Below are 24,956 nucleotides of genomic sequence, written 5' to 3'. Positions count from 1 at the left end.
CCCGCTCCGCCGCCCGCGGGCCCGGTGCCGGGGCGAACCGGCGGGGAGCCACAGGGCCGCCGGCGCCGGGGCCTGGGCGTCCCGGTGACCCCTCCCCACACCGGGACCCCGTCGCAGCCCCGTGCCCAGTGCGGGCCCCCGCCGGGGCGCCCGGCGACGTCCCAGCCGTGCCGCAGCCCTGCCCCGCCGCGCCCGGTGCTGAGCGCCGGCCCGGAGCGGGACGGGCCCCGGCCGCGGGGAGGCAGCGGGCAGCAGGGCCCGGGGCGCTGGGCAGCGCGGGGAGGGACACCCCGGGCAAGGGGCCGGCCCCCGCCCCGGCCGCGGAGTGGCGTCACCGCGCGTCATGCGGAGGACCGCTGATGTCACGCAGAGCACGCGGGCGGCAGCGCCCTCCGGCCGGCAGGGGGCGCTGTGAGCGGCCGGGCAGGAGCCATGGCGGAGCGGGCCGCGCCGGGCGGTGAGTGCGGGGCCGCGCCGCGCCGGGCCGCGCCGGGCCCCCGGTGGGCGGCGGGACCCTGCTCCCGCCCCGCTGCTCGGCATCTCCCCTGCCTCCCCCCACCGGCCTCTCCCCGTCCCCTGCAACCGGCGCCGGCCGGGCTCGGCCGCGCTCCCGGCCTCTCTCTCACGCTTCCCCTCGTTCCAGGTGCGGGCCCCGAAGCAGCCGCGCCGGTGCCAGCGGGACCACAGGTGAGCAGGGCTGGGGACCGGCGTGGGGCCGGGGCCGGTGTGGGGCTGGGGCCGGCGTGGGGCCGGGGGCTGCCTGACGCTCTGTGCCCGCAGGCCCCGGAGCTCTCCCGGGAGGAGAAGCTGCAGCTGCGGAAGGAAAAGAAGCAGCAGAAGAAGAAGAAAAGGAGTGAGAAGGGGCCGGCGGCCGAGCCCCCGGAGCTGGGGACGCCCCCCGACCCAGGGCAGCCCCGGGGTGAGGACCCCTTCCCCCCCGAGGCCGGAGGGCCCCGCGGCAGCCCTCCCCAGCACCCCGAGCAGGGGCAGCCCCGTGGCAGGGCCCCGCGGTCGCCCGGGCTGGGAACAGCCCTGAGCCAGGAGTGTCCTCCAGTTAGGGGAGGCCACGGTGGGACCTCAGGGGAGTCCCAGCTCCCTGCACCTGAGTCCTGGCACCTCGAGTGCCTGCATCTTGTGGGGACTGAGACCTAGAGAGGCCAGTCCCCTCCCCATCTGAACGCAGGGCTGGGCTGGCGGTCCCCATGTCGGCTGCGCGGGGGTGGTGAAGTGCTGGAGAATCTGGGGCTTAGTCCCCCCTGCCCCTCCAAAGGCAGGCCCTTGCACAGAGGGTCTCCCTGCCATGGGCTGCCCCACATACTGGGCTACATCTCCTGGTGATGGAGGCTGGGCACAGACTCCCCCCTTTTGTCTCCTGTAGTAGTTGCTCACCCCGCGTCCCTCCCAGCCTTGGCCGATGGCCCCAGCGATGGCGAGAAGCCCTCAGGGGGCAAGAGCAAAGCTGAGCTTCGAGCAGAGCGGCGGGCCAAGCAGGAGGCTGAGCGGGCCCAGAAGCAGGCCAAGAAAGCGGAGCTGAGCCAGGCAGCCACAGCAGCCAAGCCCAGGCTGACCCCCACCGAGCCTCAATCCGGTAAAGCTGTCATCACCAGAGGGTGGGTGGGTGGGTGAGCAGGGAGGGAGGGGGCTGGGGCAGGCGCCTGCAGGGGCTGCCCATCCGATCCTTCAGTGGTGCCCTAGCCGCTGCCTTGTCGTGTGTTTTCTGAGTCCTGGGGCAGCGTGGCTGGGCAGGGGGCTGCACCAGGGCGATACCACCTCACACCGTCCTCCCCGCTGTCCTCACAGTGGTAAAGCGGCTGCCGGAGCACGTGCAGGTGGATGACCCTGCTGCCCAGAGGAAACTGGCCAAGAAGCTGGAGCGGCAGCAGGTAGGAGGGGGGCTGTATAACGGGCTGCATGCTACAGAGCAGCTGTGCTGTGGTGTGTGTGGTGGGGTCAGGCTGCGTGGGACTGGGGGCCTGCTCTCTGGTGTGCCACAAGTGAGTGCTGTGGTGGTGCTGGAGTGAGCAGGGCTGTATGGTGGCCTTGGGTAAGCCATCATCAACGCTGTTCGGCTACAGGTACCTCTGAGGCAGGACTATGGAACCAAGGTCAACCTGTTCTCCCACTTGCACCAGTACAGCCGGAAGAAGCCACTGACACAGCAGATGAGGTATGTGGCCTCCCCAGTCAGGCCCTTGGTAATCATTTGGCGCTGCTTCGGCCGGCCTGGCTGCAAAATGGCCCTAGAGAAGGGGTGTCCTGGTCTTGCGTGTGGGGCGGGCTTGATGGGGTGGAGGGGGACCCCTGCACTTGCTTGAGGAGCAGCAGCAGGGGCAGCTGGATGTCCTGCCTGTGGGGTGAGGAGAGCTGCCCTCGGGCAGCGCAGGGCCACAGGAGAAGTGGCTGTGGGGTTAGTCTTACTCCTCAGGGCACAGAGCAAGTAGGGGCTGGACTGACTGCTCCCTTTTTGGGCCGTCCCTCAGGTTTGGCTGGGAGCCCCGCAATGGGTTGGTTGTTCCTGGACTGTAGAGGGCCAGTGCTGACAGCTCTCTCACATTTGTCCCTGCAGCATCCCCTCCACAGTAATTCACCCAGCTGTAGTGCGCCTTGGCCTCCAGTACTCCCAGGGTATCATCAACGGCTCCAACGCCCGTTGCATTGCCCTGCTGGAAGTCTTCAAACAGGTATGTGAGCAGCTACCCATGCCCACCAGGCTGCAAGGGCATTGCACCAGGCACAGGCATCCCTTCCTGTTCCCTGACTACTGGGACTGTATCTGTGCTCAGTCATCTTCAGCCTCTTCCTTCTGATCGTGCCCAGGACTGGGCCCTGCTGGTATCCTGTTCTGGTGTTGATGCTGCAGATTTGAGTTCCTGGAGCATCCCTTTGCCCTCCCTGTGAGAGTGTGTCAAGCTGTGCAGTACACGCTTGTGCCTGGCCTGCAGCCTCCTGGGCAAGTGTGGTTGTGTGCAGTGCCTGGCCAGGAGCAGGTGCCCTGAACTCATGCTCTCTTCCTTCTTGTCTCAGCTGATCCGGGATTACTCAACTCCCCCCAACGAGGAGCTGTCACGGGACCTGGTGGCCAAGCTGAAGCCACACATCAGGTGAGGGCTCCCAGTGCCAGAGCAGAGGGACTGATGAAGCTCTGCCGAGTGTGGTCCATCGGTCACCTCTCTGGGTTGGTGTCCACCCAAATTTGGGCTGACTTTCCTGGGGCTCTGGGTTCTGCCTGCCTGCCCACCATCCCCAGCCCAGCTGCACCCTCCCTCTTCCTGTCCCTGCCCTCCAGGCTGCTCTGGAGCTAAGCCCATTTCCTCTCTGCAGCTTCCTGAACCAGTGCCGGCCCCTCTCAGCGAGCATGGGCAATGCCATTAAGTTCCTCAAGAAGGAGATTTCATGCCTACCTGACACCCTGAGAGAAGAGGAGGTGAGTGCCCTTACGCAAGCAGCGGGCTCCAGCCCTCTAGCTGCAGGCACCAGAGTGGAGGGACGGCCCTGGCGCAGGCTAAGCAGGGAGAGGTGGTGGGATGCAGGCTGGGAGCAGTGCTGCGGTGAAGCTAGAAGACTTGGCCATCAGCGTCACCAGCCATGGCCTGAGTGGGGACTGCGGCCAGACCCGCTCTCCCTCTGCCAGCAGGCGCAACCCAGCAGGACCCGAGGGGGCCGAGGTGCGCCGCAGCAAATGCTGGGTTGTTAGTGTCACTGGGCTGATAGGACTGGAGCTCGTCAGGAGCAGGGACGCAAAATGGGAGAAGCTGCAGCAGGTGCACATGGTCTCAGCAAACGCAGCACCGCGCTACAGGCCTGGCCAGCAACCAGCATTGCACCTGCATTGAGAAGTGACTCTTGAGTGGCTGGAGGACTTGCACGCTGGTCCAGCTGGTGCTGTGCACTGCAGGAAGGCCACAAAGGCCACCACAGCTGGGCACCATGAGCTGCCCTTGCCCACCAGGACTGCCTGTGAGAGCATTGTTTGGCAGCATTAGTAAAGTCACAGATGAAGAAGAATGTGTTTTTTCAGTGCTCAGCTACGTCCCCTGCAGAAAGCTCCACAGGAGCCCATTGGCTGTGGAGCAAGGGGCAGGGCGGTGGTATACGTCAGGAGGATCCTTGAGGCTGCATGGCTGGTGGGCTGAGAGGAGTCAGGCTGGAGAGTCTGAGCAGTAAAATCTCCATGGGATGACCAGAGCGACTGACCTAGGAGATGCGGGGGAGATAATGGGCAGAGCTGGGGAGGGCCTGATGGCAGCTCAAACGTGTGGTGAGGCACCGTGGTCTGATGGGAAGCTTGTGCTGGGACAGGAGTGGCCCTGTGTGTCCTGCAGAGCCCCTGTCCCAGGGGAAGGTGCCATTCGGCAAACAGGCTGGTTGGGAGCAGGGCACGGCTCTCCGCTTGCAGGCAGAGCTGAGCCTTCAGCCCTGCCAGGCTGCAAGGGACAACAGAGTGTCTGCGGTATGGCAAGGCCATGCTGTATGCAATGGCACTGTCTCCCCAGGCGAAGGAGAAGCTGCAGGACACTATTGACAAATATCTGCGGGAGAAGATTCTTTTGGCAGCTGAAGCCATTTCAAGGTCTGCCTTTGAGAAGATAAATGACAACGATGTGATCCTGGTGTATGGATGGTAAGAGGAGAGCCAGGGCAGCCAGGCCAGCGGGTGGAAAAAGGAAACGGAGCAGTTGAATGAACACGGGAAGCTCTTGCAAAAGCAGTTGTTCAAGGGTGGGAGTGAGTGTTGCCCAAGGGGGAGGGAGGGGTTGTGGCTCTGGGTCTGGCTCCAGCAACTAGAAATAAAACAAGCAGGGAGGAGGCAGTCAGGGGGTGCCAGCCAGAACTTGGCTGTGGTGGGGAGCTGGTAAATAAAGGCACAAGGGAGAAGTTTATGACCAGCAGGGCAGGACAGAACAGAACAGTGGATGTATGAGGGGGCTGGGACAGAGCAGAGCATGGCCCTGGGATCAGCACTTGCTAACTGGATGTGGATGTATTGTTAGTGCATTAGAAAAAGCAGAGCTCATTAGGACTCTTGTCCTGTCCTGGGAGATGAGCAGGCTGATGAGCTCGCATCACGAGGTGGTGACAGAGCACTTTCTACGTGGCAGCTGCCAAGGGGAATGCTAAACCGTGTCTGCAGAGCGCAGCGGATGATGTTGGCAGGCCTGGCTGCGAGCAGGCATCCCTGGAGGGCCCTGCTGTGGAGGGCTGTGTCCCACTGATGTTGTTTCCAATTTCTCTGCGTGCTGGGACAGGCTAGATGCTGGAAGCACTGGAACCCTTGGACTCATTAGAGGAACGAACAGGAAGGTCTGATCAAGTAGCCTTATACCAGCATATACTGATTAATGTAGTTGTGTTAGCGCCTCAAACTCAGTTTGTAAGTGCCCGAGTTTGCACTGCCTGCTGTTTTGACTAACCCAGACTCCCAGACCACTGGCTTGTGGGTGGCCCACAGTGGTGGGCAACACCTCGACTGGGCCAAGAAGTGCCTGACAGAGGCACTTTGCCATCAGCAAAGCCTGTACCAAAGGCTTGTCCGTGAGACTTGGCTGTTCCTGTTCAGGGCCTGGCGCTGTCCTCTCTTTGTATGTGTCCAGAGTTAAGTGTTTCAGGAAACCCAGATTCATCGCTTCTTCAATACAGGGCACTTACAGAGCAGCCATGGCTGTTGACTGGCATTTTAAACAAACTGCAGCAAAGTCAGATGTCAGGAAGCAAAAATATGGAAGCTTGTTCTTCCTTTGAGGGACTGTATCCCAGAAAGTAGAGGTGGGAAAAGGAGCCAGAGACCGCTGTGGCAAAATAACTGAGCTGTGATGTGCCTCCTGGGTGATCGGCAAAGGAAGGGGCAGGGGCAGGGGCAGGAGGCCAGTGTGGGCCTGGAGTGTTATGAGGGAAACTTGGAGAGGGTTTGGAGGGGGAGTCCCCTGCTGTGGTTGCAGACAGATGGAGGTCAGTGCTGCTTCCAGGGAGAGCTGAGATCACTTTTCCCAGGGGGTGATTGTGCAAAGACAGGGAGAGGGGGCCCTGGAAGCAAGCATAGCAGGAGGGTGTCTGGAAGGGGCAGCACTTGTAATGGCGAGGGTGGACGTCAGCTCTGCCTGGACTCGTCTAGGCAGCACTAGGCCATCAGGGTCTTGGTGGGAGCCCAACTCCCACCTCTGTTTGGGCAGGATTGTTTGGCCCAGGGACCTGCCGTGGCAGCTGGTGCCTGGCAATGCCTGCTCTGCTGCAGCTGCTGGCAGGCAGCCCAGCCAGCCCCTGCCATCGGGCGCCCATCAGGGCTGTCCCCTCGAGGAGACCCCATGCTGGCACTCAGGGAACCTCCTGCCTGGCCAACACCTGATGAATCCCACACTGGCGCCAGCACCAAGGAAAGTCTCGCACTGGGCTGTGTTTCTGGGCAATGCTGGCAGCATGCAGTGCCAGCACGGGGTGGCTGGGGCAGTCGCGTGGGCCAGGTGAGAGCCTGGCCTGGTGGGACGGGGTAGCCTCCTAACTGGTGTCTGTCAGCTCTTCCCTTGTGAACCGCACACTGTGCGATGCCCACGTGAAGAAGGGACGGGCCTTCCGTGTGATCGTGGTGGACAGCCGGCCACGGCTGGAAGGCCGGGAGACGCTGCGCCGGCTGGTGCGTAAGGGCATTCACTGCACCTATGTGATGATCAACGCCATTTCTTACGTGCTGCCTGAGGTGAGGAGCAGAGCGGGGCTGTGCCGAGGGCGGTGGCGGGCACGGGGGAGGCTGCAGCGTGATAAAAGGTGCTAACAGATCCCCGCGCTTCCCTGACAGGTGTCCAAAGTGCTGCTGGGAGCCCACGCGCTCCTGGCCAACGGCTCTGTCATGTCCCGGGTGGGGACGTCCCAGATAGCGCTGGTCTCCAAGGCCTACAACGTGCCCGTCCTGGTCTGCTGCGAGACCTACAAGTTCTGCGAGCGAGTGCAGACGGACTCGTTTGTCTCCAACGAGCTGGGTAAGGCTTCTGTCCCCTTCTTCCCACCCGGGACCTGCTCCCTCTTCCCTCTGCTGGCCAGGACAGACCGATCCGCCCGGCCGTTCCCCTTCCCGGCCGAGGGGCCACGACTCAGAGGAAGGGCGGCCGTTGGGCCTGGTAGGTAGCAGGGCAGGACGGAGAGGTGCCGTTCCTCCCCCTGATCCTGCGGGCTGCTGCTCTCTCCGCAGATGACCCCGATGACCTGATAGTGCTCCGGAAGGGCCGGGCCCAGCTGGGTGGCTGGGCAGAGAACAAGTCCTTGCGCCTCCTCAACCTGGTCTACGACGTGACGCCACCTGACCTGGTGGATCTGGTCATCACGGACTTGGGCATGATCCCCTGCACCTCGGTGCCCGTCGTCCTGCGTGTCAAGAACGTGGATCAGTAGTAGGGACAGCTGCACGGACACTAATAAACCAGGCCGCACAATACACCTTGTCTGCCTTCTGCGGCATGGCAGGAGCCCTGGAGCCCCGTGTCACCACAGGCTCAGCTGCGCCCTTTCCTCGGGCACGCTGGCGCTCCTGCCCAGCTCTGCCTGGCCCCTCTGGTCCCGCTCCAGGCTGCAGCGGGGAAGGACCTTCCCTGTCCCTGGGCCTCTCCTCTGGGACCTGAGGGACGTGGTGACGCTGTGGTGGCAGCCCCTGGCTCACGCCTCCGCTGGCTGTGGCTCTGGCAGCCCGTCGAGCTGGGCTGGTGGGGGAGAGCCCAGCACCTCTGACCCTGCAGCGCCCTGGGGGGGCCAGGGCTGCTCCCAGCACCGGCTGCTCCTGCAAGAGGGCCCTGGGGCAGGGTCCAGCCCGAGCAGAGGCTGGGGGCTCCCGCGTGGGGAAGGGGGCGTCCTCCCTCGCTCGGCAGCGTTCCCATCCCCTTCTGCTGCAGTAAAAGCGGCGCTCGTCCCAGCTCCTGGCAGGGATTGCTGTGGGCTCGCTGTGCCACCCCCGGAGCCCGCCGCTGCCGGCGCCCTCCGTGTTCACGGCTCCAGCGAGGAGCGGGGAAGGGGTGGCAGGGTGCCTGTCAGCCTGGCCTCTGCCCAGAAAGGGGTGTTTTTACACGCCCGTCTCGCCTGCCATCGCTGCCACGCGCAGTCGGGATCAGCAGCGGGGAGCCCCGCGGCCCCGGCCCCGGCCCGGAGCAGGGTGAGGAAGGCCCGGCGCTGACAGGGTTCGAGGGCTGGTGCTGAGCCGCCGAGGGAAGCGGAGCGGGTCCCTCCGTCTCCTGCGATCGGCTGCGCTGCCGGTTGCTGCCCCCGGGTGAGCTGGGAGACACGGACAGGGCGGGCGGTGCCGGGGCAGCTCCTCTCGGTACCGAAGCCTCCTTACGGCGCCGGTACCGGCGGGGCCGCTCTGGGCCCCTCGGGGGGGATGCCGATGCCCGGCCTCCGCTGCTCCTGCAGGGGCCGGGGCCGAGGCCGCGGGGCGCCGGAGCCATCGCCTCGGGCAGCGGCCACCGCCGCAACACCGGCCCCAGCCCCACTCAGCTCTGTCCTTGGCACCGCCACGCCAGGGGAGAGCGCGAACGCAGTCCCCCACTACCACAAATTATGCAGTCGAGTTTCCCGCATTTGGGGAAATCGCAGGGGTCAGCACACCCGGAGTGCAGGGGGGGAGCCTCGCCCTGGGAAAACCACCTGCCTGATCATGGTGTCTCCCCTGCCAGGTAAGTATGCACCCCCACGCCCCGCCACACCCCCGCACCCCCGCCCACACACACTCAGCGCACGCACACGACACCCCGCACGACCACGACCACGACAACAACCCGCGCCGCACGCGCCCCGCGACACGACGCCACGAACACCCCGCGCCGCGCCCGCGCGACACGCTGCCCCTCGCCGACCCGGCGCCAGGGGGTCCCGGCAGCCCGCGCGCCGCTCATCTCCATGGGCACGCCCACAGACCGACACGCCACGCCCCCGCCCCAGGCCCCGCGCCGCTCGCACTCCGCGCCCCGCCCCGGCCCCGCGCCCCGCCCCCCGCCCCGGCCCCGCCCCGGCCCCGCGCGGGCCTCGCTCTGCCAGAGCCGAGCCGGACCGGGCTGCAGCCGCAGCACCGGCAGAGCGCGGCCGCCGCGGGGCCAGCGGCGGGAGGGGACCCAGGGACCGCCCGGGGCAGGGTCCTCCGGCGGGGAGGCGGAGCGGCCGGGGCTGTCGGGGGCCGGGGCTGTCGGGGGCCGGGGGTGTCGGGGGCCGGGGCTGTCGGGGGCCAGGGGTGTTGGGGCCCGGGGCTGTCGGGGGCCCGGGGCTGTCGGGGGCCGGGGCTGTCGGGGGCCGGGGGTGTCGGGGCCCGAGGTGTCGGGGCCCGAGGTGTCGGGGGCCAGGGGGCGCCGGGGCTGTCGCAGGGACACAGCGCCGCTCCGCTGCTGGCTGAACCTGCCAAGGGCAGAGCGGGAGCCCCCTCCCTCGGCCGCGGCACAGACCCCGGGCCCCAGGCCCTGGGCTGGGCTCCAGGACCGGGCAGGACCCTGCTGGGCGGCGCTGCTTTCTGCTGGGCTCCAGCACGGAGCGACACGGTGCCACCTACGAGGCCTGCGGACAAAAGCGTTCGCAGCCCAGGAACGGCCAGTGCCGGGACCGCGGGCATCTGGGCCCTGACAGCAGCACAGCGAGGGCAGGCGCCCGCGGAGGAGCCAGCCCGCGAGCCCACGGGGCCGTCAGCGCGCCCGTGCGCCCTCCTGGGGAGGCGAGGGGCTGGGGACCGCTGGCGCTCGCTCGCGGCACCCCAGACCCACCAGCTCCCGCGATCCGCGCCTGGCACCCCACGGGCGCTCGCGCTCCCTCGGCAAACGCAAACCCGCCCTCTAATCCCTCTCCTGCTGCCGGGGCATCGCTGGTCGGGCTGGTAAACCTCGCCCTGCCGCGGGCAGGTACTGGGCGCTGGTGAGGCCGCCCCTCGAGTCCTTGTGCTCAGCGCTGGGCCCCCACCCCAAGGCGGCCACGGAGGGGCTGGAGCGTGGCCAGAGCAGGGCAGCGAGGCTGGGGCAGGGGCTGGAGCCCAAGGCTGGGGAGGAGCGGCTGGGGGAGCTGGGGGGGCTCAGCCTGGAGAAGAGGAGGCTGAGGGGAGCCCTCATCGCTCTCTGCAACGGCCTGAAAGGAGGCTGGAGCCGGGGGGGGTCGGTCTCTTCTCCCCAGGAACAAGCGCTGGGACGAGAGGGAACGGCCTCAAGCTGCGCCAGGGCAGCTTTGGGTTGGGTATTAGGGAAAACTCCTTCCCCCAAAGGGCTGTCAGGCCCTGGCCCAGGCTGCCCGGGGCGGGGGCTGAGTCCCCATCCCTGGGGGGATGGAAAAGCCGGGGAGATGTGGTGCTTGGGGACATGGGTTAGCGGTGGCCTTGGCAGCGCTGGGTTGACGGTTGGCCTCGATGACCTTAAGGGTCTTTTCGAACCCTAACGATTCCATGACTCTGCGATTCTGTGACTCTCTCTCGGGGTTTTATCCCCGGTGCCTCTGGAGCCGACAACGTCCCCGCTCACGGTTCGCACGCCCACCAGCCGAGGAAGCGTAACCAAAGAAACGAAGTGGCCGACGCCCCACGCGCGCCGCTTCCCCCGCCTGCGTGAGCCGTCCTCCCTGCACGGAGCACCCTCGCACCAGGAGCTGCCGCCAAGGCCGCTGCCGTGGGAGGGGGGCGGGTGCCGCGGGCGACGCCGTTCCAGCCGCACGGCCGCGCCGCCGCGAGCCCCGGTACCCGCAGACCGGAGCGGCTCTCGGGTCCGTGCCGGCTGCCCGTGGGCTGGGGGCGTGCGGGACAAGAGCCCGTGCTGTGCACGCGCAGAACAAGGTCAGAGAACAGGAACGGCCGCACGTGAAAGGGGAGGGAAACTTCGGCTCCCGCGGGAAAGAGTGGGAGAAAACGGCTCTTGGCCGGCGGGAGGGGGGATGAGGGAAGTGCCTGGGACGGCACCGAGGTCTGGCTGGGGTCGTTCACGGCGGGGGTTGGGGGGGTCCCGCTGGTCCCGCGGGGACGGGAGAGGCTGGAGCGGGGCCTGGATGGTGCGAGCGGAGGGCAGAGGCACGGTGCTGAGCGCCTCAGGGGATGGGATGGGGAGAGGAGGAGGAGGAGGAGGAGGAGGAGGAGGGGGAGGAAGGGCTTGCGCTGGGGACGGGAAGGACCAAGTCCAGCAGCGAGGCCAGGGGACGGGAGAGCAGGGACCCCGAGCGCCCCGGGCACCGGCGCCCGCCGCGCCGGGGCTGGGCACGCCGCCGGTACCGGCGGGGCCCGACTCGGCACCCCGCGGCGGCCAGGGCCGCCACACGCCGCCGGGCCGCGGCCATCGCCTCGGGCACCGGGCCACCCGCTCCCGCCGCCCAACGCCCCGCTCCGCCCGCCCCCCAAGCCCCGGCTGCCGCGGACCCCGCCGCCTGCAGCACGGGGCCCCACACCCCAGCCCCAGCCCCGCTCTGTCCTTGGCACCGCCACGCCAGGGGAGAGCGCGAACGCAGTCCCCCACTACCACAAATTATGCAGTCGAGTTTCCCGCATTTGGGGAAATCGCAGGGGTCAGCACACCCGGAGTGCAGGGGGGGAGCCTCGCCCTGGGAAAACCACCTGCCTGATCATGGTGTCTCCCCTGCCAGGTAAGTATGCACCCCCACGCCCCGCCACACCCCCGCACCCCCGCCCACACACACTCAGCGCACGCACACGACACCCCGCACGACCACGACCACGACAACAACCCGCGCCGCACGCGCCCCGCGACACGACGCCACGAACACCCCGCGCCGCGCCCGCGCGACACGCTGCCCCTCGCCGACCTGGCGCCAGGGGGTCCCGGCAGCCCGCGCGCCGCTCATCTCCATGGGCACGCCCACAGACCGACACGCCACGCCCCCGCCCCAGGCCCCGCGCCGCTCGCACTCCGCGCCCCGCCCCGGCCCCGCGCCCCGCCCCCCGCCCCGGCCCCGCCCCGGCCCCGCCCCGGCCCCGCGCGGGCCTCGCTCTGCCAGAGCCGAGCCGGACCGGGCTGCAGCCGCAGCACCGGCAGAGCGCGGCCGCCGCGGGGCCAGCGGCGGGAGGGGACCCAGGGACCGCCCGGGGCAGGGTCCTCCGGCGGGGAGGCGGAGCGGCCGGGGCTGTCGGGGGCCGGGGCTGTCGGGGGCCGGGGGTGTCGGGGGCCAGGGGTGTCGGGGGCCAGGGGTGTTGGGGGGGCCGGGGGTGCCGGGGCTGTCGCAGGGACACAGCGCCGCTCCGCTGCTGGCTGAACCTGCCAAGGGCAGAGCGGGAGCCCCTCCCTCGGCCGCGGCACAGACCCCGGGCCCCAGGCCCTGGGCTGGGCTCCAGGACCGGGCAGGACCCTGCTGGGCGGCGCTGCTTTCTGCTGGGCTCCAGCACGGAGGCGGGGGACGCGCAACCCCCGCGCAGCGGCCGCCGCGGCCGGAGCTTCGCGGCCGGCGGAGCCCAGCAGCAGAGCGAGCCCCGCCGGGGACAGGGGCTGGGGGCACCGGCGTCGCCCCCCGAACGCGGCGCCGGGCGAAGCGCCCGCCCCTGCGGCTCCTGCCCCGGGCCGTCGGGCGCGGCCGTGGACGTGGCCGGCCGGGCCAGCGCAGGGCCAGCCGCTCCGGCCGCCGCTGGCCCGAGGGGCCCCGCTCGCCACGGGCCCGCGGACGCCTCCCCGGGCCGCCGAGGCGGAGGGGTTTTACCGGTTCCTCCCCCGCGGCGCTGGGGCCCTTCCAGCGGCCTCCAAAGCCTCTGCCCTCGGGCACGCCGGCGGCCCGGGCACAGGGACGGGACGGGGACGGGCTGGGCGCCGTCCCCCTCCCCTCGCCCCGAAGCGCTGCAGGTAGCCGCAGCGGCAGCGCTCGGGGCTCGGGGGCCGTGCAGGGGAAGGGGCTGAGACGGCACCAGCCCCCCCGAGGAACCTGGCCGGCGATGCTCGGCTCCCCCCCCACCGGCACGCGGCTCTGGCGCGGCCGCCGCAGCCGGCTGTTACGGATCTACGCGCGCCGGCCGCCAGGACGGGGTCCGACCCTGGGATCCTGCCAGTTAACGTCAGCGCCGAGCGAAGGTTTCCCGTTCCTCCTTTATCAGCTCCCAGGTCACAGCTCGAGCTGGCTGCCTCCGGAGGGGCCCCCCCAGGTCACCCCCTCAGTTATACCCGTACCGCCCGGCACGCGATCCCCAAGCCCCATCGCTTGAGTCTGCCCAGTGGGCCCCCGTTTTCTTATCAGCCTTCGCTGTCGCTGGGCTGGCCTGCTTCCGAAGTGACCTCGTTCCCTCGGGATCGTCTCCTTGGTCCTTATCTTCTTCGTTCCGCTCCTCTCTGCTGGATTCAGCGAGGTCTGTGTTTGCAGCACCAGTTCTATCAAAACGTTTACTCTCGGTCAGCCCTCGTGGCCTAAGGCTTCCACTGCTTTAGCTCCCGGTGCTAAGCTGCTAATGCCAAACGCGGCTGCTCAGCGAGAAGGCGGCAGTTAATCAAATTCCTTCTACAGCAGCGGCACAGCCGCCCCGCTCCCGTGCCCGCCGGGCCCACCCCAGCCAGGCGGCTGGCGGCTGTGCCGCAGGATCGCTCGGCTCCAGCTGTCTCTCCTGCGCCTGTTGCCCAGTTACTTCTCTGTCGGCGACGTTAATCCGGGGTGGACGAGAGCAAGGGAGAGCTTTAGCAAAGCCACCGAGCTAACGGCCACGCCGGGAAAGCGGGAGTGTATCTCAGGACGCAGCTGACCGCGTGCCGGCTCGGCCGGGATGGAGTCGCCTTTCGGCGCAGCAGCCCCGGCGGTGCCGCGCTCTGCCCCACGCGTGGCTGGCGCAGGGCTGGCGATGCCCCGCGCTTCGGCTGCTGCGGAGCGGTGCTGGCACCACACCGGGGCGTCCTCTGCATCCCCGGGCAGCAGCTGGGGGGGCAAGGGGCCGGAGGGGACCCAGCAGGGACAGCCGACCCCAGGGGTATTGCACCCTGTGGGCTGTCCTGCTCAGGGGTAAAAGGGTGGGGTGGGGTGGGGTGGGGTGGGATATTTCAGCTGGAAGGGACCTACCAGGATCATCTGGTTCAACTGCCCGACCACAAGTTAAAGCACGTTATTAAGGACATCGTCCAAAGGCCTCTTCAACACCCACAGGCTTGGGGCATCCACCACCCCGCCAGGAAGCCTGTGCCGGGCCTTGACCACCCTCTCGGTAAAGAAATGCTTCCTCATGTCCAGCCTGAGCCTCCCCTGATGCAGCTTTGAGCCGTTCCCAGGCGTCCCGTCCCTGGATCCCAGGGAGAAGAGATCAGCGCCTCCCTGTCCACATCCCCTCCGCAGGAAGCTGCGGGGAGCAATGAGGTCGCCTCTCAGCCTCCTTCCCTCCGAACGAGAGAAGCCCAGAGCCCTCAGCCGCTCCTCAGAGGCCATGCCTTCCAGCCTCGTCACCAGCTGAGCGCTCCTCCTCCGGAGGCGTTCGAGGACCTTCACGTCCTTCCCAAACGGCGGGGCCCAGCCCTGCGCACAGTACCCCAGGTGAGGCAGCAGCGGCGCTGACTACAGCGGGACAATCCCCCCTCTTGGCCGGCCGGCCACGCTGTGTTCGATGTCCCCCGGGACGCGGTTTGCCCCCTCGGTGCCAGGGCACACTGCTGGCTCCTGTTGAGCCTGCTGCCGACCAGCACCCCCAGACCCCTTCCTGCAGGGCTGCTCCCCAGCCGCCGCTCTCCCAGTTTGGACTTGTGCCCGGCGTTACTCTGTCCCGGGTGCAGAATCCGGCATTTGTTCTTGTTACATTTCATGCCGCTGATGATTGCCCAGTCCTCCAACCCATCTGGATCCCTCTGCAGGGCCTCTTGGCCCTCAGGAGAGTCAACAGCACCTCCCAGTTTGGTATCGTTGCCGAACTTGCTAATGGGACGTTCAACTCCTGCACCCGGATCGCCGATAAATATATTGACCAGCGCTGGGCCTAGGATTGAGCCCGGAGGAGCACCGCTGGTGACCGGTCGCCAGCCAGACGCAGCCCCGTTCCCTGCAGCCCTTTGAGCCCTGCCGTTCAGCCAGTTCTTCACCCGGTGCACCGCGAACCCGCTCGTCCCACAGCTGGACACCTTGTCCGGCAGGATGCCGTGAGGGACGGTGCCAAAAGCCTTGCTGAAATCCAGAGAAACTACATCCACCGCCTTCCCTTCAGCCGCTGGGCGGGTGACCTTATCACAGAAAGATACCCAGTGAGTCAGGGCTTTCCCTTCGGGAACCCGTGCCGACCGCGCCTGACGACGGCGGTGTTCTTTAGACGCCTTTCGGTAGCACCCGGGACGCTCTTCTCCGTGGTTTTCCTGGGCGCTGAGGCCAGACTCCCAGGTCTGTCGCTTGCCGGGTCTTCCCCACGCCCTTCGGGACAGCTGGAACAACCTCGGCCAGCTTCCAGCCAGCGGGGGCCTGCCCAGACTCCCGAGACCTTCGGCAGGCGATCGAGAGGGGTCCTGCCGTAACGTCCGCCAGCCCCTTCAGCGCTCCGGGGTGAATCCCACCGGGCCCCGCGGCCTTGCGAACGTTCAGCGGGTACAGCCGGACCCCGGCAACGTCGGTGCCCGCAAGCGGGGAGTCCCTGTTCCCGCAGCCGGGGTCCCCCGACTCGGGGACCGGGCAGCCCCCGGTCTGTCAGCAGGATTAAAGACGGAGGCAAAAGCCGCACCGAACGCCTCTGCCTTTCCTTCCCCCCGGGTGCTGGGCGTCCATCTTCGAGAAGCCTCGGTCCCACGTTTTCCTTAGGCCTCCCCTTGCTGGTGACGCCCTCGGAAGCCTTTCTCGCCTGCCACGGCACCAGCCAGCGCCAGCTCCAGCCGAGCGTCGGCCTTTGGCGTTTGCTCCCCCGGGTGCGAACCAGGGCTCCGCGCGCCTCCTGCGGCGCCCGACCTCGCCTCCCGGGACGGAGCCGCGTCCTCGTCCTCCGCGCCCCACGAGGAGGCCCCCGCTCAGCCCGGGCAGGTTCCCCGGGGCCGCCGCGCAGGGGCTCCCCGAGCAGCTCGGGGTCGGCTCCCCGGCTCCCCCGGAGCCGCTCGGCCGCCCTCCTCTCTCCCGACACCGACGACGGCGGCCCCAGCGGGTGGCGGTGCCCGCGGCCGGGCCAGGCCCCGCCGCCCGCCCGAGCCCCGCCCCGGGCACGGCGGGAGCCGGGGGGCCCCTTCCCGCCGGCGCCCGGGCCCCCTCGCAGCGGGGCTCATCGTCCGCCGCGGCGCGGCCGGGGCGGCCCGGGGCCGCGGGTCGGGGGGCGGCGCCGGCGTTCCCGGCCGCGGGGAGCCGAGCGCCGGGGCCCGCCGAGCGGAGCGGCTCTGGGCCGGGGCCGGGGCCGGCTGCCGGCGGGGGGGCGCGGGGCAGCGGCCCCCGGCACCGGCGCGGCGGGAGCGAAGAGGCTGCGGGCGGCGGGAGCGGGCCCTGCGCGGCGGCGACGGAGCGGTGCCGGGCGGGAGGGGGAGCGGAGGCCCCGCCCCGCCCGGTCTGGCCCCGCCCCTCGGCCCGCGCCCCGCGCCGCTGCCGGCGGCGCCGCTCCGGGGGGCGTGGCGTGTCGGTCTGTGGGCGTGCCCATGGAGATGAGCGGCGCGCGGGCTGCCGGGACCCCCTGGCGCCGGGTCGGCGAGGGGCAGCGTGTCGCGCGGGCGCGGCGCGGGGTGTTCGTGGCGTCGTGTCGCGGGGCGCGTGCGGCGCGGGTTGTTGTCGTGGTCGTGGTCGTGCGGGGTGTCGTGTGCGTGCGCTGAGTGTGTGTGGGCGGGGGTGCGGGGGTGTGGCGGGGCGTGGGGGTGCATACTTACCTGGCAGGGGAGACACCATGATCAGGCAGGTGGTTTTCCCAGGGCGAGGCTCCCCCCCTGCACTCCGGGTGTGCTGACCCCTGCGATTTCCCCAAATGCGGGAAACTCGACTGCATAATTTGTGGTAGTGGGGGACTGCGTTCGCGCTCTCCCCTGGCGTGGCGGTGCCAAGGACAGAGCTGAGCGGGGCTGGGGCTGGGGCTGGGGTGTGGGGGCCCGTGCTGCAGGCGGCGGGGTCCGCGGCAGCCGGGGCTTGGGGGGCGGGCGGAGCGGGGCGTTGGGCGGCGGGAGCGGGTGGCCCGGTGCCCGAGGCGATGGCCGCGGCCCGGCGGCGTGTGGCGGCCCTGGCCGCCGCGGGGTGCCGAGTCGGGCCCCGCCGGTACCGGCGGCGTGCCCAGCCCCGGCGCGGCGGGCGCCGGTGCCCGGGGCGCTCGGGGTCCCTGCTCTCCCGTCCCCTGGCCTCGCTGCTGGACTTGGTCCTTCCCGTCCCCAGCGCAAGCCCTTCCTCCCCCTCCTCCTCCTCCTCCTCCTCCTCCTCCTCTCCCCATCCCATCCCCTGAGGCGCTCAGCACCGTGCCTCTGCCCTCCGCTCGCACCATCCAGGCCCCGCTCCAGCCTCTCCCGTCCCCGCGGGACCAGCGGGACCCCCCCAACCCCCGCCGTGAACGACCCCAGCCAGACCTCGGTGCCGTCCCAGGCACTTCCCTCATCCCCCTCCCGCCGGCCAAGAGCCGTTTTCTCCCACTCTTTCCCGCGGGAGCCGAAGTTTCCCTCCCCTTTCACGTGCGGCCGTTCCTGTTCTCTGACCTTGTTCTGCGCGTGCACAGCACGGGCTCTTGTCCCGCACGCCCCCAGCCCACGGGCAGCCGGCACGGACCCGAGAGCCGCTCCGGTCTGCGGGTACCGGGGCTCGCGGCGGCGCGGCCGTGCGGCTGGAACGGCGTCGCCCGCGGCACCCGCCCCCCTCCCACGGCAGCGGCCTTGGCGGCAGCTCCTGGTGCGAGGGTGCTCCGTGCAGGGAGGACGGCTCACGCAGGCGGGGGAAGCGGCGCGCGTGGGGCGTCGGCCACTTCGTTTCTTTGGTTACGCTTCCTCGGCTGGTGGGCGTGCGAACCGTGAGCGGGGACGTTGTCGGCTCCAGAGGCACCGGGGATAAAACCCCGAGAGAGAGTCACAGAATCGCAGAGTCATGGAATCGTTAGGGTTCGAAAAGACCCTTAAGGTCATCGAGGCCAACCGTCAACCCAGCGCTGCCAAGGCCACCGCTAACCCATGTCCCCAAGCACCACATCTCCCCGGCTTTTCCATCCCCCCAGGGATGGGGACTCAGCCCCCGCCCCGGGCAGCCTGGGCCAGGGCCTGACAGCCCTTTGGGGGAAGGAGTTTTCCCTAATACCCAACCCAAAGCTGCCCTGGCGCAGCTTGAGGCCGTTCCCTCTCGTCCCAGCGCTTGTTCCTGGGGAGAAGAGACTGACCCCCCCCGGCTCCAGCCTCCTTTCAGGCCGTTGCAGAGAGCGATGAGGGCTCCCCTCAGCCTCCTCTTCTCCAGGCTGAGCCCCCCCAGCTCCCCCAGCCGCTCCTCCCCAGCCTTGGGCTCCAGCCCCTGCCCCAGCCTCGCTGCCCTGCTCCGGCCACGCTCCAGCCCCTCCGTGGCCGCCTTGGGGTGGGGGCCCAGCGCTGAGCACAAGGACTCGAGGGGCGGCCTCACCAGCGCCCAGTACCTGCCCGCGGCAGGGCGAGGTTTACCAGCCCGACCAGCGATGCCCCGGCAGCAGGAGAGGGATTAGAGGGCGGGTTTGCGTTTGCCGAGGGAGCGCGAGCGCCCGTGGGGTGCCAGGCGCGGATCGCGGGAGCTGGTGGGTCTGGGGTGCCGCGAGCGAGCGCCAGCGGTCCCCAGCCCCTCGCCTCCCCAGGAGGGCGCACGGGCGCGCTGACGGCCCCGTGGGCTCGCGGGCTGGCTCCTCCGCGGGCGCCTGCCCTCGCTGTGCTGCTGTCAGGGCCCAGATGCCCGCAGTCCCGGCACTGGCCGTTCCTGGGCTGCGAACGGTTTTGTCCGCAGGCCTCGTAGGTGGCACCGTGTCGCTCCGTGCTGGAGCCCAGCAGAAAGCAGCGCCGCCCAGCAGGGTCCTGCCCGGTCCTGGAGCCCAGCCCAGGGCCTGGGGCCCGGGGTCTGTGCCGCGGCCGAGGGAGGGGGCTCCCGCTCTGCCCTTGGCAGGTTCAGCCAGCAGCGGAGCGGCGCTGTGTCCCTGCGACAGCCCCGGCGCCCCCTGGCCCCCGACACCTCGGGCCCCGACACCTCGGGCCCCGACACCCCCGGCCCCCGACAGCCCCGGCCCCCGACAGCCCCGGGCCCCCGACAGCCCCGGGCCCCAACACCCCTGGCCCCCGACAGCCCCGGCCCCCGACACCCCCGGCCCCCGACAGCCCCGGCCCCCGACAGCCCCGGCCGCTCCGCCTCCCCGCCGGAGGACCCCTGCCCCGGGCGGTCCCTGGGTCCCCTCCCGCCGCTGGCCCCGCGGCGGCCGCGCTCTGCCGGTGCTGCGGCTGCAGCCCGGTCCGGCTCGGCTCTGGCAGAGCGAGGCCCGCGCGGGGCCGGGGCGGGGCCGGGGCGGGGGGCGGGGCGCGGGGCCGGGGCGGGGCGCGGAGTGCGAGCGGCGCGGGGCCTGGGGCGGGGGCGTGGCGTGTCGGTCTGTGGGCGTGCCCATGGAGATGAGCGGCGCGCGGGCTGCCGGGACCCCCTGGCGCCGGGTCGGCGAGGGGCAGCGTGTCGCGCGGGCGCGGCGCGGGGTGTTCGTGGCGTCGTGTCGCGGGGCGCGTGCGGCGCGGGTTGTTGTCGTGGTCGTGGTCGTGCGGGGTGTCGTGTGCGTGCGCTGAGTGTGTGTGGGCGGGGGTGCGGGGGTGTGGCGGGGCGTGGGGGTGCATACTTACCTGGCAGGGGAGACACCATGATCAGGCAGGTGGTTTTCCCAGGGCGAGGCTCCCCCCCTGCACTCCGGGTGTGCTGACCCCTGCGATTTCCCCAAATGCGGGAAACTCGACTGCATAATTTGTGGTAGTGGGGGACTGCGTTCGCGCTCTCCCCTGGCGTGGCGGTGCCAAGGACAGAGCTGAGCGGGCCCGGTGTCACGGAGCCGGTATCTCAACGGCTTGGCGGGGCCTCGGTGGCGCCTCCCCGCGGCTCCCGCCGGGACTGCTTCCCGGGTTGGGCAGGGCAGTGGCCGCGGGGTGCGGGGCTGATCCCGCGGGGACGGGAGAGGCTGGAGCGGGGCCTGGATGGTGCGAGCGGAGGGCAGAGGCACGGTGCTGAGCGCCTCAGGGGATGGGATGGGGAGAGGAGGAGGAGGAGGAGCAGGAGGAGGAGGGGGAGGAAGGGCTTGCGCTGGGGACGGGAAGGACCAAGTCCAGCAGCGAGGCCAGGGGACGGGAGAGCAGGGACCCCGAGCGCCCCGGGCACCGGCGCCCGCCGCGCCGGGGCTGGGCACGCCGCCGGTACCGGCGGGGCCCGACTCGGCACCCCGCGGCGGCCAGGGCCGCCACACGCCGCCGGGCCGCGGCCATCGCCTCGGGCACCGGGCCACCCGCTCCCGCCGCCCAACGCCCCGCTCCGCCCGCCCCCCAAGTCCCGGCTGCCGCGGACCCCGCCGCCTGCAGCACGGGCCCCCACACCCCAGCCCCAGCCCCAGCCCCGCTCAGCTCTGTCCTTGGCACCGCCACGCCAGGGGAGAGCGCGAACGCAGTCCCCCACTACCACAAATTATGCAGTCGAGTTTCCCGCATTTGGGGAAATCGCAGGGGTCAGCACACCCGGAGTGCAGGGGGGGAGCCTCGCCCTGGGAAAACCACCTGCCTGATCATGGTGTCTCCCCTGCCAGGTAAGTATGCACCCCCACCCCCCGCCACACCCCCGCACCCCCGCCCACACACACTCAGCGCACGCACACGACACCCCGCACGACCACGACCACGACAACAACCCGCGCCGCACGCGCCCCGCGACACGACGCCACGAACACCCCGCGCCGCGCCCGCGCGACACGCTGCCCCTCGCCGACCCGGCGCCAGGGGGTCCCGGCAGCCCGCGCGCCGCTCATCTCCATGGGCACGCCCACAGACCGACACGCCACGCCCCCCGGAGCGGCGCCGCCGGCAGCGGCGCGGGGCGCGGGCCGAGGGGCGGGGCCAGACCGGGCGGGGCGGGGCCTCCGCTCCCCCTCCCGCCCGGCACCGCTCCGTCGCCGCCGCGCAGGGCCCGCTCCCGCCGCCCGCAGCCTCTTCGCTCCCGCCGCGCCGGTGCCGGGGGCCGCTGCCCCGCGCCCCCCGCCGGCAGCCGGCCCCGGCCCCGGCCCAGAGCCGCTCCGCTCGGCGGGCCCCGGCGCTCGGCTCCCCGCGGCCGGGAACGCCGGCGCCGCCCCCCCCGACCCGCGGCCCCGGGCCGCCCCGGCCGCGCCGCGGCGGACGATGAGCCCCGCTGCGAGGGGGCCCGGGCGCCGGCGGGAAGGGGCCCCCCGGCTCCCGCCGTGCCCGGGGCGGGGCTCGGGCGGGCGGCGGGGCCTGGCCCGGCCGCGGGCACCGCCACCCGCTGGGGCCGCCGTCGTCGGTGTCGGGAGAGAGGAGGGCGGCCGAGCGGCTCCGGGGGAGCCGGGGAGCCGACCCCGAGCTGCTCGGGGAGCCCCTGCGCGGCGGCCCCGGGGAACCTGCCCGGGCTGAGCGGGGGCCTCCTCGTGGGGCGCGGAGGACGAGGACGCGGCTCCGTCCCGGGAGGCGAGGTCGGGCGCCGCAGGAGGCGCGCGGAGCCCTGGTTCGCACCCGGGGGAGCAAACGCCAAAGGCCGACGCTCGGCTGGAGCTGGCGCTGGCTGGTGCCGTGGCAGGCGAGAAAGGCTTCCGAGGGCGTCACCAGCAAGGGGAGGCCTAAGGAAAACGTGGGACCGAGGCTTCTCGAAGATGGACGCCCAGCACCCGGGGGGAAGGAAAGGCAGAGGCGTTCGGTGCGGCTTTTGCCTCCGTCTTTAATCCTGCTGACAGACCGGGGGCTGCCCGGTCCCCGAGTCGGGGGACCCCGGCTGCGGGAACAGGGACTCCCCGCTTGCGGGCACCGACGTTGCCGGGGTCCGGCTGTACCCGCTGAACGTTCGCAAGGCCGCGGGGCCCGGTGGGATTCACCCCGGAGCGCTGAAGGGGCTGGCGGACGTTACGGCAGGACCCCTCTCGATCGCCTGCCGAAGGTCTCGGGAGTCTGGGCAGGCCCCCGCTGGCTGGAAGCTGGCCGAGGTTGTTCCAGCTGTCCCGAAGGGCGTGGGGAAGACCCGGCAAGCGACAGACCTGGGAGTCTGGCCTCAGCGCCCAGGAAAACCACGGAGAAGAGCGTCCCGGGTGCTACCGAAAGGCGTCTAAAGAACACCGCCGTCGTCAGGCGCGGTCGGCACGGGTTCCCGAAGGGAAAGCCCTGACTCACTGGGTATCTTTCTGTGATAAGGTCACCCGCCCAGCGGCTGAAGGGAAGGCGGTGGATGTAGTTTCTCTGGATTTCAGCAAGGCTTTTGGCACCGTCCCTCACGGCATCCTGCCGGACAAGGTGTCCAGCTGTGGGACGAGCGGGTTCGCGGTGCACCGGGTGAAGAACTGGCTGAACGGCAGGGCTCAAAGGGCTGCAGGGAACGGGGCTGCGTCTGGCTGGCGACCGGTCACCAGCGGTGCTCCTCCGGGCTCAATCCTAGGCCCAGCGCTGGTCAATATATTTATCGGCGATCCGGGTGCAGGAGTTGAACGTCCCATTAGCAAGTTCGGCAACGATACCAAACTGGGAGGTGCTGTTGACTCTCCTGAGGGCCAAGAGGCCCTGCAGAGGGATCCAGATGGGTTGGAGGACTGGGCAATCATCAGCGGCATGAAATGTAACAAGAACAAATGCCGGATTCTGCACCCGGGACAGAGTAACGCCGGGCACAAGTCCAAACTGGGAGAGCGGCGGCTGGGGAGCAGCCCTGCAGGAAGGGGTCTGGGGGTGCTGGTCGGCAGCAGGCTCAACAGGAGCCAGCAGTGTGCCCTGGCACCGAGGGGGCAAACCGCGTCCCGGGGGACATCGAACACAGCGTGGCCGGCCGGCCAAGAGGGGGGATTGTCCCGCTGTAGTCAGCGCCGCTGCGGCCTCACCTGGGGTACTGTGCGCAGGGCTGGGCCCCGCCGTTTGGGAAGGACGTGAAGGTCCTCGAACGCCTCCGGAGGAGGAGCGCTCAGCTGGTGACGAGGCTGGAAGGCATGGCCTCTGAGGAGCGGCTGAGGGCTCTGGGCTTCTCTCGTTCGGAGGGAAGGAGGCTGAGAGGCGACCTCATTGCTCCCCGCAGCTTCCTGCGGAGGGGATGTGGACAGGGAGGCGCTGATCTCTTCTCCCTGGGATCCAGGGACGGGACGCCTGGGAACGGCTCAAAGCTGCATCAGGGGAGGCTCAGGCTGGACATGAGGAAGCATTTCTTTACCGAGAGGGTGGTCAAGGCCCGGCACAGGCTTCCTGGCGGGGTGGTGGATGCCCCAAGCCTGTGGGTGTTGAAGAGGCCTTTGGACGATGTCCTTAATAACGTGCTTTAACTTGTGGTCGGGCAGTTGAACCAGATGATCCTGGTAGGTCCCTTCCAGCTGAAATATCCCACCCCACCCCACCCCACCCCACCCTTTTACCCCTGAGCAGGACAGCCCACAGGGTGCAATACCCCTGGGGTCGGCTGTCCCTGCTGGGTCCCCTCCGGCCCCTTGCCCCCCCCAGCTGCTGCCCGGGGATGCAGAGGACGCCCCGGTGTGGTGCCAGCACCGCTCCGCAGCAGCCGAAGCGCGGGGCATCGCCAGCCCTGCGCCAGCCACGCGTGGGGCAGAGCGCGGCACCGCCGGGGCTGCTGCGCCGAAAGGCGACTCCATCCCGGCCGAGCCGGCACGCGGTCAGCTGCGTCCTGAGATACACTCCCGCTTTCCCGGCGTGGCCGTTAGCTCGGTGGCTTTGCTAAAGCTCTCCCTTGCTCTCGTCCACCCCGGATTAACGTCGCCGACAGAGAAGTAACTGGGCAACAGGCGCAGGAGAGACAGCTGGAGCCGAGCGATCCTGCGGCACAGCCGCCAGCCGCCTGGCTGGGGTGGGCCCGGCGGGCACGGGAGCGGGGCGGCTGTGCCGCTGCTGTAGAAGGAATTTGATTAACTGCCGCCTTCTCGCTGAGCAGCCGCGTTTGGCATTAGCAGCTTAGCACCGGGAGCTAAAGCAGTGGAAGCCTTAGGCCACGAGGGCTGACCGAGAGTAAACGTTTTGATAGAACTGGTGCTGCAAACACAGACCTCGCTGAATCCAGCAGAGAGGAGCGGAACGAAGAAGATAAGGACCAAGGAGACGATCCCGAGGGAACGAGGTCACTTCGGAAGCAGGCCAGCCCAGCGACAGCGAAGGCTGATAAGAAAACGGGGGCCCACTGGGCAGACTCAAGCGATGGGGCTTGGGGATCGCGTGCCGGGCGGTACGGGTATAACTGAGGGGGTGACCTGGGGGGGCCCCTCCGGAGGCAGCCAGCTCGAGCTGTGACCTGGGAGCTGATAAAGGAGGAACGGGAAACCTTCGCTCGGCGCTGACGTTAACTGGCAGGATCCCAGGGTCGGACCCCGTCCTGGCGGCCGGCGCGCGTAGATCCGTAACAGCCGGCTGCGGCGGCCGCGCCAGAGCCGCGTGCCGGTGGGGGAGCCGAGCATCGCCGGCCGGGTCCCGCGGGGGGCTGGCTGCCGTCTCAGCCCCTTCCCCTGCACGGCCCCCGAGCCCCGAGCGCTGCCGCTGCGGCTACCTGCAGCGCTTCGGGGCGAGGGGAGGGGGACGGCGCCCAGCCCGTCCCCGTCCCGTCCCTGTGCCCGGGCCGCCGGCGTGCCCGAGGGCAGAGGCTTTGGAGGCCGCTGGAAGGGCCCCAGCGCCGCGGGGGAGGAACCGGTAAAACCCCTCCGCCTCGGCGGCCCGGGGAGGCGTCCGCGGGCCCGTGGCGAGCGGGGCCCCTCGGGCCAGCGGCGGCCGGAGCGGCTGGCCCTGCGCTGGCCCGGCCGGCCACGTCCACGGCCGCGCCCGACGGCCCGGGGCAGGAGCCGCAGGGGCGGGCGCTTCGCCCGGCGCCGCGTTCGGGGGGCGACGCCGGTGCCCCCAGCCCCTGTCCCCGGCGGGGCTCGCTCTGCTGCTGGGCTCCGCCGGCCGCGAAGCTCCGGCCGCGGCGGCCGCTGCGCGGGGGTTGCGCGT

General features: G+C 70.1%; 1 protein-coding gene and 5 non-coding genes across 7 annotated transcripts; 3 read left to right on the top strand and 3 right to left on the bottom strand.

The window, feature by feature from the left end:
* The first annotated feature begins 77 nt into the window (after nt 1-77).
* Nucleotides 78-7,420, top strand: EIF2B4 (eukaryotic translation initiation factor 2B subunit delta). Of its 2 annotated transcripts, none has more exons than XM_087776235.1 (13): nt 78-457; nt 644-687; nt 781-919; nt 1,382-1,588; nt 1,801-1,883; nt 2,076-2,167; nt 2,567-2,681; nt 3,025-3,101; nt 3,322-3,424; nt 4,494-4,621; nt 6,508-6,688; nt 6,788-6,968; nt 7,178-7,420. In XM_087776235.1, exons 1-13 carry the CDS (start codon nt 433-435, stop codon nt 7,375-7,377), a joined length of 1,575 nt encoding a protein of 524 aa, XP_087632361.1. In that variant the 5' UTR covers nt 78-432; the 3' UTR covers nt 7,378-7,420. The 2 variants fall into 2 exon arrangements, with proteins under 2 accessions (XP_087632361.1, XP_087632359.1); XM_087776233.1 differs by having other exon boundaries at nt 1,379-1,588.
* Nucleotides 7,421-8,492: 1,072 nt separating this feature from the next.
* Nucleotides 8,493-8,656, bottom strand: LOC148053565 (U1 spliceosomal RNA). Its single transcript, XR_015709033.1, has one exon. It is a non-coding gene; the product is annotated as a U1 spliceosomal RNA (small nuclear RNA).
* A 2,753-nt stretch (nt 8,657-11,409) lies between these two features.
* On the bottom strand, nt 11,410-11,573 carry LOC148053564 (U1 spliceosomal RNA). Its single transcript, XR_015709032.1, has one exon. It is a non-coding gene; the product is annotated as a U1 spliceosomal RNA (small nuclear RNA).
* A 5,128-nt stretch (nt 11,574-16,701) lies between these two features.
* Nucleotides 16,702-16,865, top strand: LOC148053563 (U1 spliceosomal RNA). Its single transcript, XR_015709031.1, has one exon. It is a non-coding gene; the product is annotated as a U1 spliceosomal RNA (small nuclear RNA).
* A 2,764-nt stretch (nt 16,866-19,629) lies between these two features.
* LOC148053562 (U1 spliceosomal RNA) lies at nt 19,630-19,793 on the top strand. The gene has a single exon (XR_015709030.1). It is a non-coding gene; the product is annotated as a U1 spliceosomal RNA (small nuclear RNA).
* A 632-nt stretch (nt 19,794-20,425) lies between these two features.
* Nucleotides 20,426-20,589, bottom strand: LOC148053561 (U1 spliceosomal RNA). Its single transcript, XR_015709029.1, has one exon. It is a non-coding gene; the product is annotated as a U1 spliceosomal RNA (small nuclear RNA).
* Nucleotides 20,590-24,956: the final 4,367 nt, after the last annotated feature.

The sequence above is a fragment of the Nipponia nippon genome, unplaced genomic scaffold (assembly GCF_047370975.1).
Source record: "Nipponia nippon isolate SJK-2023a ecotype South Korea unplaced genomic scaffold, ASM4737097v1 scaffold_4, whole genome shotgun sequence".
NCBI lineage: Eukaryota > Metazoa > Chordata > Aves > Pelecaniformes > Threskiornithidae > Nipponia > Nipponia nippon.
Note: the sequence above shows the minus strand (reverse complement) of the source record. Positions and strands in the feature narration are given on the sequence as shown.

Excerpts from the sequence above, each read along its gene's own strand:
- EIF2B4 (XM_087776233.1), top strand. The coding sequence starts at position 433 with ATGGCGGAGCGGGCCGCGCCGGGCG. Across the intron at positions 920-1,378 it reads CGACCCAGGGCAGCCCCGGG|TAGTTGCTCACCCCGCGTCC; the intron begins GTGAGGACCCCT and ends TGTCTCCTGTAG. Across the intron at positions 6,969-7,177 it reads GTTTGTCTCCAACGAGCTGG|ATGACCCCGATGACCTGATA; the intron begins GTAAGGCTTCTG and ends CTCTCTCCGCAG.